Source organism: Mastigoproctus giganteus, chromosome 1 (genome assembly GCF_048544385.1).
Source record: "Mastigoproctus giganteus isolate SK-2022 chromosome 1, ASM4854438v1, whole genome shotgun sequence".
Taxonomy (NCBI): domain Eukaryota; kingdom Metazoa; phylum Arthropoda; class Arachnida; order Uropygi; family Thelyphonidae; genus Mastigoproctus; species Mastigoproctus giganteus.
Window position 1 is genome coordinate 276,744,983 of NC_143575.1, and position 19,512 is coordinate 276,764,494.

Here is a 19,512-nt window from a genome sequence, read left to right on the forward strand (position 1 = left end):
TTTATTCGCTAATGTCATCACCTTCTTTGATCTTTTCACATTTCCCTTGTTATTCATAGCCATATTTTTGTACGGGTTAGAAAGAACTTGTCCACAGTAAAGTCACTTTCTTCCATTAAGACACTCGAAAAAGCCTGTTTTACACTGCAAAACGTAGATTTATCACTTTTGTAAGCATATCAATTTATAAATTGATAAATTTATTCAATTTATAAGCATATAAATTAAAAGCAAACGACGAAACCTTCCATGACAAGCGCATAACACATACTGAACAAGGATTAGCAAGAAACATCCACGCTCGCGATTTTGTCATCCCCCACCACCACTGAGTGCTGTTTTGACCGGGAAAGATAATTTTAGCCACACCCATGTTTTTTATGGCGGAAAATGTTCACTGCGCTTTAAAATTCACATTTTTTTAGGTTTCATTTTATATTAAATCAGCTACCACGAAATAGCGGGGGTTTACTGTGTATATATATATATATATTATATATATATTGAAAATATATGTATATATATGTTATGATATTTATTACAATAATATAATTATAAAAATTACATTTCATAATACAAATAAATTATATATATACAGTCATATAATTTTATTATTATATAGAGGTACTAAGTAAACATCAATTTTAGACCACCACAAAATTAAAAAAAAAACTGTACAACTTTTTATAATGAAATAAACATATAAATTAAAAAATAATAAGTTTAAGTAACTTAAACCCAAATTACGTGGCACCCCCATTTGAAAACGTGCACTATACAGATAGTTCTCGACTTTACAAGTTAATTTGTTCCTAGCGCATGCTTGTAAAGCAGGAATTTATTTCCCATAGACATAATAAAGGGGTTACGTTATCAACAATGAAATTAGTTAGCTGATTAGTTTATTTTTAAACAACAATTGATTTATTCAAAGAAATGAAAACATAGCCTGATTTAATCAAGCAAATTATAATAATAGAGAAATTATTTATGATTTACAAATGTTATAAAGAATATTTATTCATCATCGACTAAATGCACACTCATTTATCACTCATTATTGGCTCGGCACTCATTGGTTTGTTGCACAAGGAGTCATCTTCAGAAATGCTTCAAGAGGCATTTATTTCCAAGATAATCTTCTCTTTTCTTTATAAATTTCAATGCCACCCGTTTATAATTGCTTGCAGTAACAGAAAACCTTAAACCGGAAAGTGCAGATTGTTTTTATTGTTTTATGGTCGTGACCTCCAGAAATGTGCTTTAGAAAAATTTACAAAAATTCACAAAGCCGTTCAAAATTGGCTCTTATAACAGAACATATGGTAATGATGAAAGTGTAGTGCATCATTTTAATGATTTGAATTGGTAACTAATACAATTCACACTATAAAAATGACCTTTCAGAGAGTTATATAGCTAAAATTTCAACTTCTGAGGTCGTGGAACGAATTACCAAAATATGTGTTATTGGGTCACATTACGATATTTGCACGATACGATGGTGTCTCTGGAACAGATTAATATTGTAAAGTGGGGGGTACACTGTATCGTATAGCTACGAGCGTGGTTTGAAATGCAGTATTTATGAATGTTTTAACATTCATTTTTTGATATTAATGTTCATATTTTCGATTTTGTTAATACTTGATATTTGAAAAAAAAAAAAAAAAAACCTCAAACCCAGGAAGTTGTAAAGCGGGAACTGCATGTATTTTGTGATTTGTGCAGTATGAAGGTCATTGGGTGGCAACTGCACAAAGCCATTGGACATTGGCTGATGAGTTCAGATTTTCATCACAGAAGATTATGTACACTTTTGTTGTAAACGTAATCTTCATCCTCACTCAGAATTAAGCTTCGGCAAAATAACATCCCAGTGGTAGCAGAAGCAGAATTCCTACGACTTATTTTCGATAAGAAGCTGGCATTTCTACAACATATTTGTCATCTAAGAATAAGATGCGCTTTGGTGGTTAGATGTATGGAATGCTCCAGTCCACTGCCACTGAAGCATTCCATACAATTGTCAAAATCCCTTACATTCAAGCAAATGGGCCACCTTATGAAGCAGTTGTTCTTGCTGTTTGCTTTTCAATGTCCAGTGATCCCACATGTCTTTGAGCACACTAGGAAAATCTCTACAACTCTTGCCGGACTGTAAATCAACCTTTCTATATTGAAATCCAAGGGCTATTAAATGAATTAAATTAAACACGACACTAGACAATTGTCTAGTCACCAAAGCAATTCCTTCCACCCTGGCATGCCCATCTTCCAATTTGACTTCTCCCTCAATATATGAAAGAAGTCTGACTTTCTGCCACTGTACAGTTTTCCAAGAAAGTAGCATGTATACAGCTGAGTTACATGCAAAAACTAGCCTTGGATCATATAAAAGTTAGCAGTATAAAAGATGTATGATATACACTGATTTGTTTCATCAAGTGTGTTACAGAGTCTATCAACAGTGAGGTTTAATCCTTATCCATTCCCCTTCCAGATTCAGCAGATGCTTTATTCCCTTTTCAAGTTTAAACTTGACATCTGTTTCTTCTGAATCCCATTTGGGGACTTAAATTAACCAGTACAATACAGCAGCTGTTTGTCTACAAGAAACTAATTTAGCTGCACAGGTATTACTTTCAGTAAATAAAAACTTCACAGTATTTTGCACATTGAGGAGTACCATTATTAATTGAAAACAAATTACCTTCTCGGCAGTATTTTCCTTCAAACTAACTTAGAAGATGTTGCTGTACAGTTAGCATTAGCAATTGCTCTGTAACTTTAGTCTCATTATACTTTCTGCCAAACACTTGTTTACACTTAAAGAACTGGAATACTTTACAGTGCAGATACCAAAACCCTTGTCTTCTAGGAGACTTTAATGGGCATATCCCACTGTGGAGACCTTCTCACTTGGATCAAGCTTCCCACAGGTTCCACTCCTGAAAATAGCCTATCTGTTCTCTCGCTCTGTTACCATTTATAGAATTGAAGGTCTTGGGCATTCTATACAATAGTCACCATCTTCAATCTTAGTGTAAAATCCAAACAGAACAATACCCATGCCTAAATTACCAAAACTTCCAGTTCTCAAAGGCTGACTGGGAAATATTCAATCCATGTTTCTTTTGACAGGCAACTTTTTAAAACACAGTCAATAGATCAATTTTACTGAACACATCAAACAAAAATCCTGGCAGCAGTATTTGAAGCAATATACAATTGTGAAGAAACTGCAAAACACTGGTGAAATAAAGCCTCTACCAATGCCAGAAATGAAAAAAAAACAGGGCCTGGAATTTGTTTCGAAGGTTGCCCGTTACTTCAAACCTTATAGAAAACTAATAGTCAGAGCAGGGCAGATTTAAAAGACAAGTCAAAAAAATCTTCCTGGATACAATTTTCTTCTATAATAATTAAGGACACCAGCAATCAAGTAATTGGGAAGAAAATTCAACAGTTAAATGATGAATATTTCTTGCCTTCTGTCCCAGTTCTAATCAATAATGGGGGGGAACCCGAGGGACTTTCTCACGGGCCTCTCCAGAATCTGCCTGTGACGGTTCATTTTAGACTACCTGGTATTGCACACACAGCTTGGTGCACTACCTGGTAGTCATTGCTAAAAACCAAAAGGTTAACGGTAACATACAGGATAAGATTTGCTACCTCACAATCTCTTGCTTAATCCCTTCAATATATTCAAACTTCAAGAAGACTTAAACAGATTGTCCAACAGTGCAACTGGGCCTGATAGAACTGATTACATAATGGCAAAGCAACTCAACATTACCACTCAGAATTTATTTTTCTTTAATTGGATCTTTCTTGAATGTATATACCCAACCTCATGGAATCACTCAGTTATCATAGCCTTTCTCAAACCAGGAAAGGATCACTTGCACAAAATTATCAACCAATTTCCCTCAGCAATTGCTTCTGTAAGACACTAGAAAGAGGTCCTTGAGGATGTCATAAACATTGTCTCAGATATGCTAAACTGTGTGTGCACTACCTGGTAGTCTAAAATGCTGATGGAATTGATATTGTGATGGCACTCAAGTCAAGTAGACCTAATTTCGGCAAAATCAGATCAGTCTGCGACAGTCAAATCCTTTGCTTGCACCTTCATGATGGTGGGACTGTTAGTACCCCGGGTATAACCCCATGTGGCGCCTCCGTAGCTAGGTGGGCAGGAGCAGCAGTGCATGCACACGCTTCTTGATTAGACCAGGGTTTGAGCCCGTAACCACCAAATACGTGGTTGGGGAAAGGTCAGTGGAATGACCACCGCATATCTCCGGAGCAATATGGCCTTAGTTGCTAATACTCCTAAAATCCAAATAACAACAACATAACTCCATGAGAAAGTACTGAAATACAGCACCTATCACATGTGGGCGACCACCCAGGTGCAAACCAACGTAAGCAGGGGTAGAGGTGTGATGCCCACACCACACAGAAGAATACTCCCCCTCTGTGTTACCAGCCAATACTAGGTGGTAGATGACTCTCATCATCTGATGCAGTACCACTACTTTGCTTATTGGAGGCTTGAAATGGTGGAACCCATATTTATTCTCCAGAGCGAAGCTCCGGTAAACCTTCCTCATCTCTTCCATCATGCAGTATGATTGTCTTTTTATGATGGATATCATGGCGATATCAAATCTTCCTTAGATTTCAAGGGTACAGCTCTAAAATGGTGTTCACAGGCAGGCTGCTAGTAAGTATTCTGGCCTGAATCTATTAGTAACTCTCTAGGAGGCTTTGGGATCAGCTAATGTATAATCTCGCTGCCTCTCTTCTCCAAGAAAGTAACTGGGGGAGTCTTGAGTAGTATGTTGTCGAGGCCACATTATGTCAAGGAGCTGTGTGTATTCTTACCATGTTTATGCCCTATCCAAAAATTTCATTACTTCATACAGCATTTCATTGTTCCCAGAACCGATCTTTGGAGAACCCCACTTCTTACATTAACTTTTTTTTTTTTTTTTTATGAAAACCCCAAACACGAGAGGTATTAGAAGCTATAGTACTTTGTACCATGGTTTGGTTGTTGGAGGTTTAAATGACGAAAGAAGATATTTGTTGTCATTAGACTTGAACTTCTGTAGGCTGTAATTTTCAGGGCATAAGTATGAAGGAAGGTTGTTCCAGAAAATGGCAGTTGAATGAATAAACGAGGAAGATGAAAAGTTGGTTCTGTGAGTTTGAAGTTGGACAGTAAATGGATGTTGGCTGGTGGCGGCACGTGTTTTGAAATAGAGAGCGGGAATTATAAAAGCCAATTCAGAAGAGCAGTGCCCATGGAAGTATCTGTAGAAAGGGCATGCAGCAGAAACAGTACGTCTATGAGATAGTGAGTGGAGAGAACTATTAGAGAGGAGTCATTAATTAGCCTAACCACACTCTTCTGAATGGAATCTAGAAGCCTGAGAGAGGTTTTGGGGGCACCGCCCCAGATGTGGGAACAATATTCCATGGTAGGGCGGATTTGCGATTTGTACAGAGTGAACAGCTGTTTCAAAGAAAAGTAACGCTGAGAATGAAAGAGAACCCCAAGTTTTTTAGATGCAGAGGAAGCAATATTTGTAATGTGCTTGTGCTAAGAGAGGTTAGAAGTCAGGGTAATCCCCAAAAGAGATATATCATCTTGCCCAGAAATGGGAGTGTCACCAAAGATAAGCACAGGAGTAGAAGAATCCTTTTTGCGAGATATAAGACAGGACTGAGTTTTAGAAGGACTGAAATCAACTAAGTTGTCTTTGCCCCACTGGAGAATTACCTGGAGATCGGCATTTAAGAAATTGGTAGCAGATATTCGAGAAGTTGAAGCTGATTAAGCACGGCAAGGTTTCTCTAATTGGAAAGTGGAATGCAATGTGCTATCATCAGCAAAATTATGGATAGGATTTCCAGTCAATGGAAGAAGGTCATTAATATACAAGAGGAAATGAGTGCGGGAAAGAACTGAACCTTGGGGGAAACCGGCATTAGTTGAAGAAGTTAGAAGACAGAGAGCCATCTACCATCACCTTCAGTGAGCGATCAGAGAGAAAACTGGATAACCAATTACAAAAAACAGTTGGAAAACCACAAGCATTCATTTTTTAATGATTGCTTGTGTTTCACCAATTTCCATTGAATTTGTCCATAAATGAGTAACATAAGCCAGAATATCAGTGGATCGACACCGGCGGAATTCATACTGGCGATCATTGATCAGGCGGAAGGTTTCTAGGTAGTTTGAGAGTTGGTGGTTAATCAATTTCTCCATTACTTCAAAAAAAATAGAAGTAATTGCAATAGGACGATAATTGGATGGGAGGGGTTTCTCACCCTTTTTAGGAAGTGGCTGGATATGAGCAAATTTCCAAACAGAAGGAAAAACACCTTTCGAATAAGAAAGTGAAAAAAGGCAGCAAAGAACAGGAGTAAGTTCAGGAGCACAGGTTTTGAGAACAAGTGGGGAAATACCATCAGCACCTGGAGCTTTCTTTGCATCAAAATCCTTTTGATGGAAGACCACTAGGAGGCATTGAATGGAGTGTGTTGGGAATGGTGGGAGGTGTTTTACCAAGATCATTAATACATGAGTTGGAAGAAAAGTGGGATACTAGCAGGTCAGCTTTATCCTTGGCAGAAGCGACAACAAAACCATCTTGTTTTGACAGAGGTGGGAGCAGAGATGGGCAAAAGTTGCGGCCAATAGCTTTGGCAAGAGACCAGAATGCTCGGCAAGTTTTCTACTCTTAGTATGTTCAAAATCTAGTTTGGACTGATTAATAATTGCTTTACAATTGTTGTGAGCTTTGGTGTAGGCAGATAATGAAACTGAAGAATTAGAAACAAGCCAATTACGATATGCAACATTCTTCTCTTGAACAGCCTTAGCGCATTTATTGGAAAACCAAGGTTTAGATAAAGGACGAGATTTTAAAGTGGAGTGTGGAATCTAGTGTTCCATTCCTACAAGAATAATTTCACTGACACGATCTGAGCAAACGTTGACATCAGAAGTTTTGAAACAGTAATCTGACCAAGGAAAAGAAGAAAAGCAATGTCGCAGGTCATCCCATTTTTCTTTTGTGTAATGCCAAACAATACGAGTTTGGGAATAGCCATGAGATAATGGCTCCATTGGAGAAGAGACTATCACCAATTTGTGATCTGAGGTGCCTAAAGGACCACTCACTTCGACCGCATACTTAAATGTGTTGTTTGTGAGAAAAAGGTCAAGTATGTTGGCTGTATGGTTAGGATTGTCCAGTATTCTGGTAAGTAAATGAACAGTCTGTGTGAGGTCATTAGTAATTGCAAAAGCCTCAGCATCTCGACCAGCTAGGTCGGTGTGACTAGAAAACGGAAGTCAGCTGGAGTTGTGAGCATTAAAATCACCAGGGAAAGTTACCTCACTGTTAGGAAACTTGGACTGGAGAAAGTCAAGTTGCAAAGAGAGGAAGTCAAAGAGCTTCAAGTGATTAGTGGAGTTGGGAGAACGGTAGAGACAACAGATGAATTTGACACAATGAGGTAGAGAGATTTTAAGCCCGAGAATATCGAAAAGAGGAGATTCCAAATTACCAATTCTCTGACAGGTTATATCCGAACGGACATATGCACAAGTACCACATTTTAGGCGAAAGCAATCATACAGCGAATAATTTGGGCAACTGAAATGAACAGTATTTGAATCAACCTATAACTGAGATTCTGTCAGGAAAAAGTACATGGGATTTGGCAGACTGCAAGTGGATATAAATATCATTGAGATTAGAATTGAGACCACGTATATTTGTGAAATGAATTAGGAAGTATTTGGGAGGTTTAGATCTTTTTGCAGATAAGCTTACTCTATTAGTTTGACAATTCATGGTGTATTCAATAGTAAGAAAAAGTTGGGTGGCTGTGTGTGTGGGGGGGACAGCTCTATGAAATAATGAAATTTTTGGATATGGTGTACACATGGTAAGAATATACCCAGATCTTTGACATAATGTGGCCCCGACAATGCCCAGTTTGTTCCAGCAATTAAGCACCCACTGGCTAAAGGCAAATTTCCGCACATCTATTCTACAACTGTCTTTCCTCAATTTGAATTTATGCACCCTCAGGTTCTTAATCTGAGCAAGCAGAAGGATCAACACAGCTGACCAACATAATGGTCATCCAGTCATTTATCACAATTTGCAGTGGCATTCCTTGTATACTGCTTTGACAAATAAACACTAACCAGGCTCTATCTAACATCAGTCAGCATTTGCTAAAACTACAGTGAGAACTTGAAAGAGCCCAGGGTGTGCTTGAACAGACTGGCATTTGAATAGAAAAAAAAATTATAGTATAAAACAGCTATGATGCTCAGTATGTTCTGTGTTGTATTTCAATATTTCTAGAAGAATAAGAGAAGTTTACCTCAATATGATACGTAGAATACTTCCTTATGCCACTCTCCAGAATTAAAAACAGATAATTGATAGCTGAAACAGATAAAAATGATTTTAGCACTAAAATCAATTGAAAACATTTTAAAAATTTACTTTAATATTTTTATTTTTTAATTGATTTTATTACTGAAATCATTTTGCATTAAATTTATATTCATTTTAATTTCTGGAGAGTGTCATAAGGAAGTGTTCTACATATCATATTCTTCTACAAATATAGAAAAAAAATTTTTAAATGATATATCAAGGATTTATAGAAAATTCCAAGTCTTGTTAGGCCGCCTCCATAGCCAGGTGGGCAGGAGCAGCAGTGCATAGCACACACTTCTTGATTAGACCGAGGTTCGAGCCCGTGACTACCAAATACGGAGGATGTGGAAAGGTCAGGGAATGACCACCGCATATTCCTGGAGCAATATGGCCTTAGTTGCTAATGCTCCTAAAAACCAAATAAACAAACAAACAACCAGTCTTGTTATGTTTTACTCTAAAAAAAATTTCGAATTTTTCACAGCACTGAAGCCTAGCTTTCTTGCATGTACGGCTTAAATACTAATTTTCTCTTTTGAAAAGATTTCAGAACTTCACTGATATCCACTGTCTTCCAGTTAGATCTGTTCTCTACTGCTAAGACAATCTGATCTCTTTTACAAGTTACTCGGGAATTTTTTTTCGCTGGTGCAGCATAAGCCTCAGGCTTCCTTGCACCATATAGCTAATAATAATAATAATAATTTGCTATTGGTTTTCCATCCCTGTACTTGAATCTTCTTCCACTGGTTAAGTATACAAATTCATGGTACAAAAGTTAAAATTTCATGACTTGTTTTTGGGATTTTTTTTATTTCATATGTATTGATATAAAATACATATGAAATGCAGAATGCATATGGAATGGTACTTGATTAGCAAAAATATTATCTTTTCCAGTTTTAAATATCATTCAGCTAAAAAAGTAACCGACAACTTACGTCATGTTTGCATTCATTTTTTAATGATTGAAAATGTTGAACTTAAATATTTTTATAAAATATAAAAATATATTTTATATTCTTAAGCTTGGATTTCTATAATTCAGTGTGGATTCACTGAAATCGGTGTACTTGCATCTCTGAAGAGTGGTAAGTTTCTGTGATTAAAATAACTTTGTTTATCTTTCTATATTGCAGCAGGGAATTACTGGTATAATAATCTTAATCACAATTAATTGCAGATATACTTTAATTTTTCAGGAAAGGTTATAGGTAAGAATGGCCATATTATTCAAGAAATGGTAGATAAATCTGGTGTTGTCCGTGTCAAGATTGAAGGTGATAATGGGGATGGTGCTCAGCGGGAAGAAGTAAGTTTTATGAGATTTTTGGGTTCAGTGATGTAAGGTAATTTACTTGGTGATTATTTTCTTGAATGAAAAAAGATGCTACTGTAATTAAAGTTTTATCAATAGCAAATGAGAACTTTCTAAAAGAAAGTTATAATAAACAGTGGGTGGGAAGGATTTGTAGTTGAGTTGTGCAAAAGAATAGTGATGCCCCAGATATTTGTTAGTTTGGATTTCAAAATAACACTAACTCACTATTAGCCAACCTTACACAACATAAGTGAAAGGCAAAAACTAATTTTCTTGTTTCATGGATTGTTGCATTTATGTATGTTATACTGCATTAAAAATTCCCAAAAAAATATATGGAAGCACCCAGGCTTCCCAAGACATTATTATCTACTTTTCGCCCAGAAGTTTGAATTGGCGTAAATTTTTTGAAAAATAATGCAGTGCAGCAAAATCCCACTGCAACAAAAAATATGCCATTTTAACAAAAAAAAATTTCACTGTAATTAAAATATTTCTAGGTCCTGGCTGACCTTCCTTATTGTCAGCACTTCATCAGTCTTGTTTGAACGAAACTGTTTTGGCAAAAAAATTCACTAAAAGTGGGGGGGCGGTGTTTACGTCTGTCTAATCCAAAAATGCATCAGTTTACAACAAAAAAAAACTTCCTGGTCCATCTGAGTACCTTGATTGAAAGTTTTTTTTTTTTTTTTACGTGAACCCCAAACACGAGAGGTATTAGAACCTATAGTACTTAGTACCGTGCTTGGGTTGAAGGGTGAGAAGACGAAAGAAGATATTTGTTGACATTGGACTTGAACTTCTGTAGATTGTAATTTTCAGGAATACGTATGAAGGAAGGTTGTTCCAGAAAATGGCAGTTGAATGAATAAATGAGGAAGATGAAAAGTTGGTTCTGTGGGTTTGAAGCTGGACAGTAAATGGCTGGTGGGGGCACGTGTTCGGACTGTTTTGAAAGAGAGAGGGGGGGGATTATAGAAGCCAATTCAGAAGAACAGTGCCCATGGAAGTATCTGTAGAAGAGGCATGCAGCAGAAACAGTACGTCTATGAGAAAACGAGTGGAGAGACTGTTAGAGATGAATCATTAATTAACCTAACTGCCCTCTTCTGAATGGAATCAAGAAGCCTGAGAGAGGTTTTGGCGGCACCACCCCAGTTGTGGGAACAATATTCCATGGCAAGGCGGATTTGTGATTTATACAGAGTGAGCAGCTGTTTGGTTTTCTCTTTCGCCGAGAGCGAAAGAGAAAACCAAGTTTTTTAGGTGCAGAGGGAGCAATATTTGTGATGTGCTTGTGCCAAGAGAGATTAGAAATTAGGGTAATCCCCAAAAGAGATATATCATTTTGTCTAGAAATCGGAGTGTCACTAAAGATAAGCAGGAGCAGAAGAATCCTTTTTGCTAGATATAAGACAAGACTGAGTTTTAGAAGGGTTGAAATCAGCTAAGTTGTCTTTGCCCCACTGGAGAATTACCTGAAGATCGGCATTTAAGGAATTGGTAGCAGATTTTCGAGAAGTTGAAGCTGATTGAGCAGGACAAGTTTCTCAAAATGGAAAGTGAAATGCAATGTGCTATCATCGGCAAAACTATGGATAGGATTTCCAGTCAATGGAAGAAGGTCATTAATATACAAGAGTAAAAGAGTGATGGAAAGAACTGAACCTTTGGGGACATTGGCATTAGTGGAGAAATTAGAAGACAGAGAGCCATCTACCATCACCCTCAGTGAGCGATCAGAGAGAAAACTGGATAAACAATTACTAAAAACAGTTGGCAAACCATAAGATGGAAGCTTGTTTAGAAGACCTTTGTGCCAAGCACGATCAAAAGCCTTTGAGATGTCAAGAGCAACTACTTGTGTTTCACCGAACCTTTCCATTGAATTAGTCCATAAATGGGTAACATAAGCCAGAATATCACCATTGGATCGACACTGACGGAAGGTTTCTAGGTAGTTTAAGAGTTGGCAGTTAATTGATTTCTCCATTTCTTTAGAAAGAGTAGAAGTAAGGAATGCGGAACTGGAATTTGGGGAATACAATGTGTATAGAAAGGATAGATAGGACAGGAGGGGAGGAGGGGTTATGCTATTAGTTAAGAAATGCATAAAATCCAAGGAAGTGAAGCCAGTCGACATCGATGGACAGGGCAGTGTCGAGTCAGTTTGGTGTAACACAAGCATAGGGAAATCAAAATTGAGAGTAGGAGTGTGCTATAGGCCTAATGACTCTGATGAGTATAATAAGATATTGTACAGGGAAATAGAGTGGGCCAGTAAATCAGAGAGTCTTATAATGGGGGATTTTAATTTCCCAGATATTGACTGGAATTTGTGGGTTGGTCACTCGCACACTAGCAAGGCTTTTGTGGATTTATTGGATGATTGTTTTCTACATCAGCATGTTCGTGAGGCAACAAGAGGGAGCAATACTCTTGATCTGATTATCAGTAGTGATTCTTCATGCATTAAGAATCTGCAGATAAATGAACCACTAGGTGGCAATGATCACAGTGTGTTGAAGTGGGATTTACTCAAGGAGGTAACTACCATCGGAGGTAAAGGGAAGGGTTTTTGTTTTCGTAAAGGCGACTATGATGGTCTGAGACAGTATTTAAATTCTATACAGTGGGACCAACTGATGATGTTACCAACAGCAAACTCAAAATGGGAAGCATTCAAGGAACTAATCTTGGAGGCTACCAGGCTTTACATACCAACTAAGAAATATTGTTCAAGGTTTAGGCCTAAATGGTTGTCAGATGAACTAATGAGACATGTGGCAGAGAAGAAAAATGCATGGGATACATACAAATTAATGGGTGACATGGAAGGTTATTATAGATATAAGTTGGTCTGTAACCAAGTCACAAAGGAGATTAGGCAGGCAAAGGCACACTATGAAAAATCCTTGGCAAAGGATGCAAAGAAAAACAGCAAAGAGTTCTTTACTTATGTATGTAAACTCTAGAAGGAAGGGGATGAATCAGATTGGTCCACTTGATATCGATGGGTCAACTGTTGATGATCCTGCTAAGGTAGCTAACAATCTAAACGAGTATTTTGCATCTACATTCACGCATGAGGAGTTATTCAGGAAGGAGAATGATGTAGGTAAAGTAAACATTGGCAGTGAGCTGGATGATTATGTAATAACTGAGAGGAAAGTGGAGGAGAGATTGTTGAAGATAAACATAAAAAAGGCACCTGGGGTGGATGGGATCTATCCAGTTATATTAAAGGAGGCAGCAAAGGAAGTAAGCAAACCCCTAGCCATAATTATGAGAGCTTCTTTGGACTCAGGGGAGGTACCCATAGACTGGAGATGTGCAAATGTAACCCCAATTCACAAAGGAGGATCAAAGGCTGACACAAGTAATTATAGACCTGTTAGTTTAACTTCTGTTCCAGGTAAATTAATGGAGGCACTGGTTAAAGAAGCACTGCAGGATCATCTAGACAAGAATTCAGTTATAGCTCAGATGCAGCATGGTTTTGTTAAGGGCAGGTCTTGCCTGACCAATTTGATTGGATACTATGATGTAGTCACAAAAGAACTGGATGCAGGGAATAACTTTGATATTATATATTTGGATCTTAGAAAGGCTTTTGATACTGTTGCACATGGAAGACTGCTGCACAAATTGGAGCAGTGTGGCATTGGAGGCAAATTGCTGCTATGGATAAGGGGATGGTTGAGTGGCAGAAAACAGAGAGTGGTAATCAATGGACACTGCTCAACGTGGACTAATGTTATTAGTGGAGTTCCTCAGGGTTCAGTGTTGGGTCCGTTGTTGTTTTCGGTGTTTATGAATGATATTGATGATGGGATATCAAGTTTAATGTCCAAGTTTGCAGATGATACAAAGGTTGGCAGGGTTGTTCAGGACACCACTGACGCTATGCTGCTGCAACAGGATCTGGAAAGGTTGAACAGATGGGCTGAGAGGTGGCAAATGAAGTTTAACATTGACAAATGTAAAGTACTACATATGGGAAACAGTAACCCCAGAGCAACGTATCAACTCTGCAGTACTACACTGACAGTGGCACAGTGAATGGAGTTTTCATTCTCCACCACTGACAGTGGTGGAGAATTGAAAGGACCTGGGGGTAATTGTGCAAGCAGATATGAAGTTCTTTGAGGAGTGCAGACGAGCTGCAAGAGTAGCTCATGCTGTCTTGTCAGTGATATACAGGAATTTTTCTACCAGGGATAAGGAGGTGATTATTCCCTTGTATAAGGCAATGGTTAGGCCACATCTTGAGTACTGTATACAGGTCTGGAGGCCTCATTTCAAGAAGGATGTAGAGCTGCTGGAACGGGTCCAGAGAAGGGCAACAAGATTAGTGAATGGAACAAAGGGTTGCTCTTACGAAGAAAGGCTTAAGTTTTGCAAATTACAGAGTCTGGAGACTAGGCACCGGCGAGGTGATCTGATAGAGGTGTATAAGGCTTTGAATGGTTTGAGCATGCTCAATGCCAATGGGATTCTTCATCTTGCTCAGAATAATCAGCTCAGAGGGCATTAATTCAAATTGAGGAAGGACGGATGTCGGATAGATGTGCGGAAATTTGCCTTTGGCCAGCGGGTGGTTGGTTGGTGGAACCGAGTTCCATCACTTGTTGTTGAAGTTGATAGCCTAAACTAATTTAACCCTCAACTGGACAGGTATTTCGAGCGAACGGAGGGGTGAAATGGGAGTGTTTTTTTTTTTTTTTTTTTTTGGCTGATGCTGAACAAGCTTGCTTTCTTGCATCATATGCCTCTACTAATGCTAATGCTAATTGCAATGGGACGATAACTGGATGGGAGGGATTTGTCACTCTTTTTAGGAACTGGCTGGATATAAGCAATTTTCCAAGCAGAAGGAAAAACACCTTTGGAATAAGAAAGTGAAAAAAGGCGGCAAAGAATAGGAGTAAGTTCAGGGGCACAGGTTTTGAGAACAAGTGGAGAAATACAATCAGGACCTGGAGCTTTCTTAACATCGAGATTCATCAAAATCCTTCTGATATCCTTTTGACGGAAGACCACAGGAGGCATTGAATGGAGCATGTTGGGAATGGTGGGAGGTGTTTAACCAAGTTCATTAATACATGAACTGGAAGAAAAATGAGATGCTGGCAGGTCAGCTTTATCCTTGGCTGAAGTGACAACAGAACCATCTGGTTTTGGACAGAGGTGGGAGCAGAGATGGGCAAAATGTGCGGCCAATAGCTTTGGCAAGAGACCAGAATGCTCGGCTACCATTAGGGCAAGAAGCAAGCTTTCTACTCTTAGCCTGTTCAAACTCTAGTTTGTACTGATTAATAACTGCTTTACAATTGTTGCGAGCTTTGGTGTAGGCAGAAAATGAAACTGAACAATTAGAAACAAGCCAATTACGATATGCAACATTCTTCTCTTGAACAGCCTTAGCACATTTATTGGAAAACCAAGGTTCAGATAAAGGACGAGATTTTAAAGTGGAGTGTGGGATAAAGGATTCCGTTCCTGCAAGAATAATATCACTGACACGATCTGAGCAAACGTTGACATCGGAAGTTTTGAAACAGTAATCTGACCAAGGAAAAGAAGAAAAGAAGTCTCGCAGGTCATCCCATTTTGCATTCTTGTAATGCCAAACAACACGAGGTTGGGAATAGCCATGAGATTAAAGGTTCCATTGGAGAAGAGACAATCACCAAGTTGTGATCTGAAGTGCCTAAAGGACCTCTCACTTCAACCGTGTACTTAGAAGAGTTGTTTGTGAGAAAAAGATCAAGCATATTGGCTGTATGATTAGGATTGTCCTGTATTCTTGTAGGTAAATGAACAATCTGTGATAGGTCATTAGTAATTGCAAAAGCCTCAGGATCTCGACCTGCTGGGTCGGTGTGACTAGAAAACGGAAGCCAGCTGGAGTTGTGAACATTAAAATCACCAAGGAAAATTACCTCACTGTTAGGGAAGTTGGACTGGAGAAAGTCATGTTGCAAAGAGAGGAAGTCAAAGAGCTCCAAGTGATTAGTGGAGTTGGGAGAAGGGTAGAGACAACAGATGAATTTGATGCAATGACGTAGAGAGATTTTAAGCCAGAGAAGATCAAAGAGAGGAGATTCCAAATTGCCAAGTCTCTGACAGAGAATATCAGAACGGACATATGCACAAGTACTACCTTTGAGGCGAAAGGAATCATTCAACGAATAATTTGGGCATCTGAGATGAGCAGTAGTTGAATCAACCGATAACTGTGATTCTGTTAGAAATCTCAGTTCTGTGAGATTCTTTCTTCACTGAAAGTAAATCTTTCAGTGAAGAAAAACCAGCAGTCAGAGACCCTACAACCTAAAGAACAGAAAATAACCAGAGCTTCTTTACAGTTTGACTTAATAATGTAGTCTGCAGTTGAGTTAAAATTATTGTCAGAGTAGTTGATTACACAGCCTACTTCACTTACTCGTTGGTTGTTAAGTGTAATAGAAATTGCCCAGTATTACAATAAATTTCACCACTTAAGCTCACCCTTTACATTGAGGTAATTATTTACTTCATTTTGATATACTGACCTAGAAATATTCTACATATGCATCAGTCTTCTTTAATGACTCTAGCCTATGGTATATAGAGTTGAGATAAAAATTAAACTGTTTATTTACACATAAAATTATTGATTTAAAATGCGGTAAATGGGGTAAAAGATAAAAAGAGGAATAAAACATAGCAGCTTTCGGCAGCCCAGGATGTCTTTATCATCCGTTACAATTTTTTAGTAGTAATACTACAATAAATAAATGATTGAATGAAGCAGGATAGTGTAGTGTAATCGTGTGGCTGGTAACTGCTTGTGCAAATGTCTTGTGATGCCATCTGCAATCAATCCTTCTGAATTATGCCACGAATGCCATTGATACAGACTCCTAAATTGTCATTGAAGCAAGAAGGGATTGTGATGATGTAAAGTAATTACATGGCTTATGAGGCGCACTATACCCCCGGCAGCTAAACCCCCATAACACATAAACTTCATTATGGTTGAGTTTGTATCCCATAGTCCAAAAATATTCACCCAGTAGGAGAATCCTCAACCTCCCTCCCTCCCTCCACATTCACAGCTAGATGTTAAATGCTGATCTATTCAGAAGATAAGTATAGTATTGCACTTTTAAATAAAATGGAAAAATACCTGCTGCAAGTAGCAGACTAAGTAAATTTTTGCAAACAGCAGCATGGCTTTCTTCGCTGAACTATGAAATCACATTTAGAACAGTAAATGTAAAATTTTGTACATTTACCAGTTAATGTACAAAATTGTATATTTACTGGTAAAACAACTTTCATTTTGCTAAAAAGAAAGAGATACTCAATACTATATTTATTAAACTAGCTTGGCAGTCAATGTGTTAAAGCACCAACCAAAAGAGGGAGAAAAAAAAACTGTCCATCTCATTTGTTTGGTTTCTGTAATAATTTGTCTAATTCTTCCTTAAATTGATTTAAACTAACCACTTGCACCGTTGAAAAAATTCCCAAGTGGGAATTTTTCCAACAGTCTGTCTGGCCGAAAGAAAGTTTTTGCATACATCCCATTTCACAGTTAATTTTATGGTTCCGTCGTGTTCTCTGAGAAAGAGTAAGAAGCTATCAGCACTTCATTTAATCAATAAATTTAATGCCTTAAAACACCTGAATTGAGTCCTCTTGCAGGTGCCTGTAGGAGATACTCAGTACCATGGGCACTGGCAGGATATTTTGCAAGGTGGTGCATGTGGGAATAAAGTTTTTGTTCACCAAAATTTTCAAATATTAACTTTGAAAATTGAATTTATTAACTTTGAAAATGTAATCAGTCACTTGATCTTAAATCAGGTTTGACTGATTACATGTACAGCAGAGCCAACATTTCATGATCGGTAGGGAGAAAGTACTGTGCAGACTGTGGGTGCACTCGAACAGAGTGAGAAGAAAAAAGGCATGAAATTTCGTCATCAGAATGAAATAGGAATAATACGATATTCGCGAAGCGAGCATTAGAGGAATTATATCAACAACGTGTTTGTTTATCTTCTCATCCTTTAATCTATGCAGTCCAAAGTACTACTACTAGTTCTAATGCCTTTTGTGTTTGGGGTTTTCGGGTGGGGGAAAACACAGAGAGAGAGAGAGAAAGAAAGAAAAAATTGCCACTTCTCAGCCTGTCTCTCTTTGTAGGTTGTTGTAGTATGCCCTGATTGCTCTCATTAACCATCCCACCAACCTCTGTATCATCTGTAAACATAGTATGTTCAATTGATGACAAAGTTTTTCTTGCTATTTGCAAAATGTAAGTGTGCCATTTGTTCAGTGATTTCGTTTCAGCTTGCATGCTGGAAACTAATTGACAACGTCTTTCAATAAGGTGCTAAAGAAATAGTGTAAAAATTTTAGAAGACACATATGCCAAGTTGTCTATACAGGAACATCTTGACTCACGTAAGGGTTGCGTTCCGCGGAATGCTACGTAAGTCAGAATTTCCCTAAATAAGCATTTAAGGAAATTCCGCACTTGCAACTATGCGCTCTGAATTTGATAGAAACAAAAAAAAAAATGTTCGACAAACGTGTAAATAGAATTATTCAAATTTTTTTATCACATGCACAAGCAAAAATTCGAATTTATAAAATTACAAGAGAGAGAGAGAGGTGACAGGCATAATGTCGCCAAGTTTTACCTTTTGAGCATTGTTGCCAGAATTAGCTCTCCGGCTGGTAAGCACGCCGCTGCGGAAGTTGAGGGCTGTGTAGATTTAGAGGGGATTTTTTTCAAAATTGTTTAGCTTAGTTATATAGCGAAAATTTCAATTTCCAAGGTCTTGGAACAAATTACCAAAAAAAAAAAAAAAAACAATGCCGGCAAAAACTTGCATAAAGTCAAATTTACATAAGTCTGGGAGTTCCTGTATATTGTAAAATTTGTTTTGTGTTCTGTGTATATGTGATATAATCAGACATTTGCATGGCGAATAAGCAAAAAGGCAGCATTTAGTGTAGAAAGAAATGAAAATATAGATCTTGCATTTCACGGCAATGATGTTATGCATGCCGAAGTTAATATTTGAGGTGCTCATTCTAGCCCATTGTTCAGAAATATATTTCCCAATAACGAAATCTATTAAAAAAAAAAAAAAAAAAACTGTGGTGGCAGATGAAAAACAATGGCATTTTTTAGGAAAGGAAGCACCCTTTTGCTTTTCTCACCAACCTTGTTGCTCTTCTCATCTATTCCAGGGGTCGTCAACCTTTTAATACCTGCCGCCCACCAGTGCCACAGTAACTTAATTTAGCACAAATGCAAAGTAATTTTTAGAGGGGAGGGTTTGTAAAAAATATGTACTTAAATTTATCTTTTTATTTATACTTTGTATGTTACGTAGATAATTTAATGAATTTCTGAATCCATCGATACAGTGCCTACTAGTGCAGGAGCTGCTTAAATTGAAGAAAAAGAAAGTTAAATGTGAAAACAATAAAGTTTATTGAAATTACCTTTAATTAATGATTAATGAGATCCTTGAGGCTGATGCTGCAAGACTAAATATTTGATATCTGGTTCGATTTTCGTAAGGAACAAACGAAGGTCTCCTCTTTTGGTGATATTCAGATGGTTTCTCTGTTTGGTGATAATATGATTAACAGCACTAAAGCCTGATTCTACAAAATAAGAGGTAGGGAACG

General features: G+C 37.7%; 1 protein-coding gene across 1 annotated transcript in view; it reads left to right on the forward strand.

Moving 5' to 3' along the window:
• LOC150092017 (RNA-binding protein FXR1-like) overlaps window positions 1-19,512 on the forward strand; it is a 308,330-nt gene that overhangs the window by 201,463 nt on the left and 87,355 nt on the right. The window contains exon 11 of the mRNA XM_090377720.1: window positions 9,692-9,801. Within this exon, the coding sequence (XP_090233846.1) occupies window positions 9,692-9,801 (110 nt within the window). The remainder of the gene's footprint in view (window positions 1-9,691; window positions 9,802-19,512) is intronic.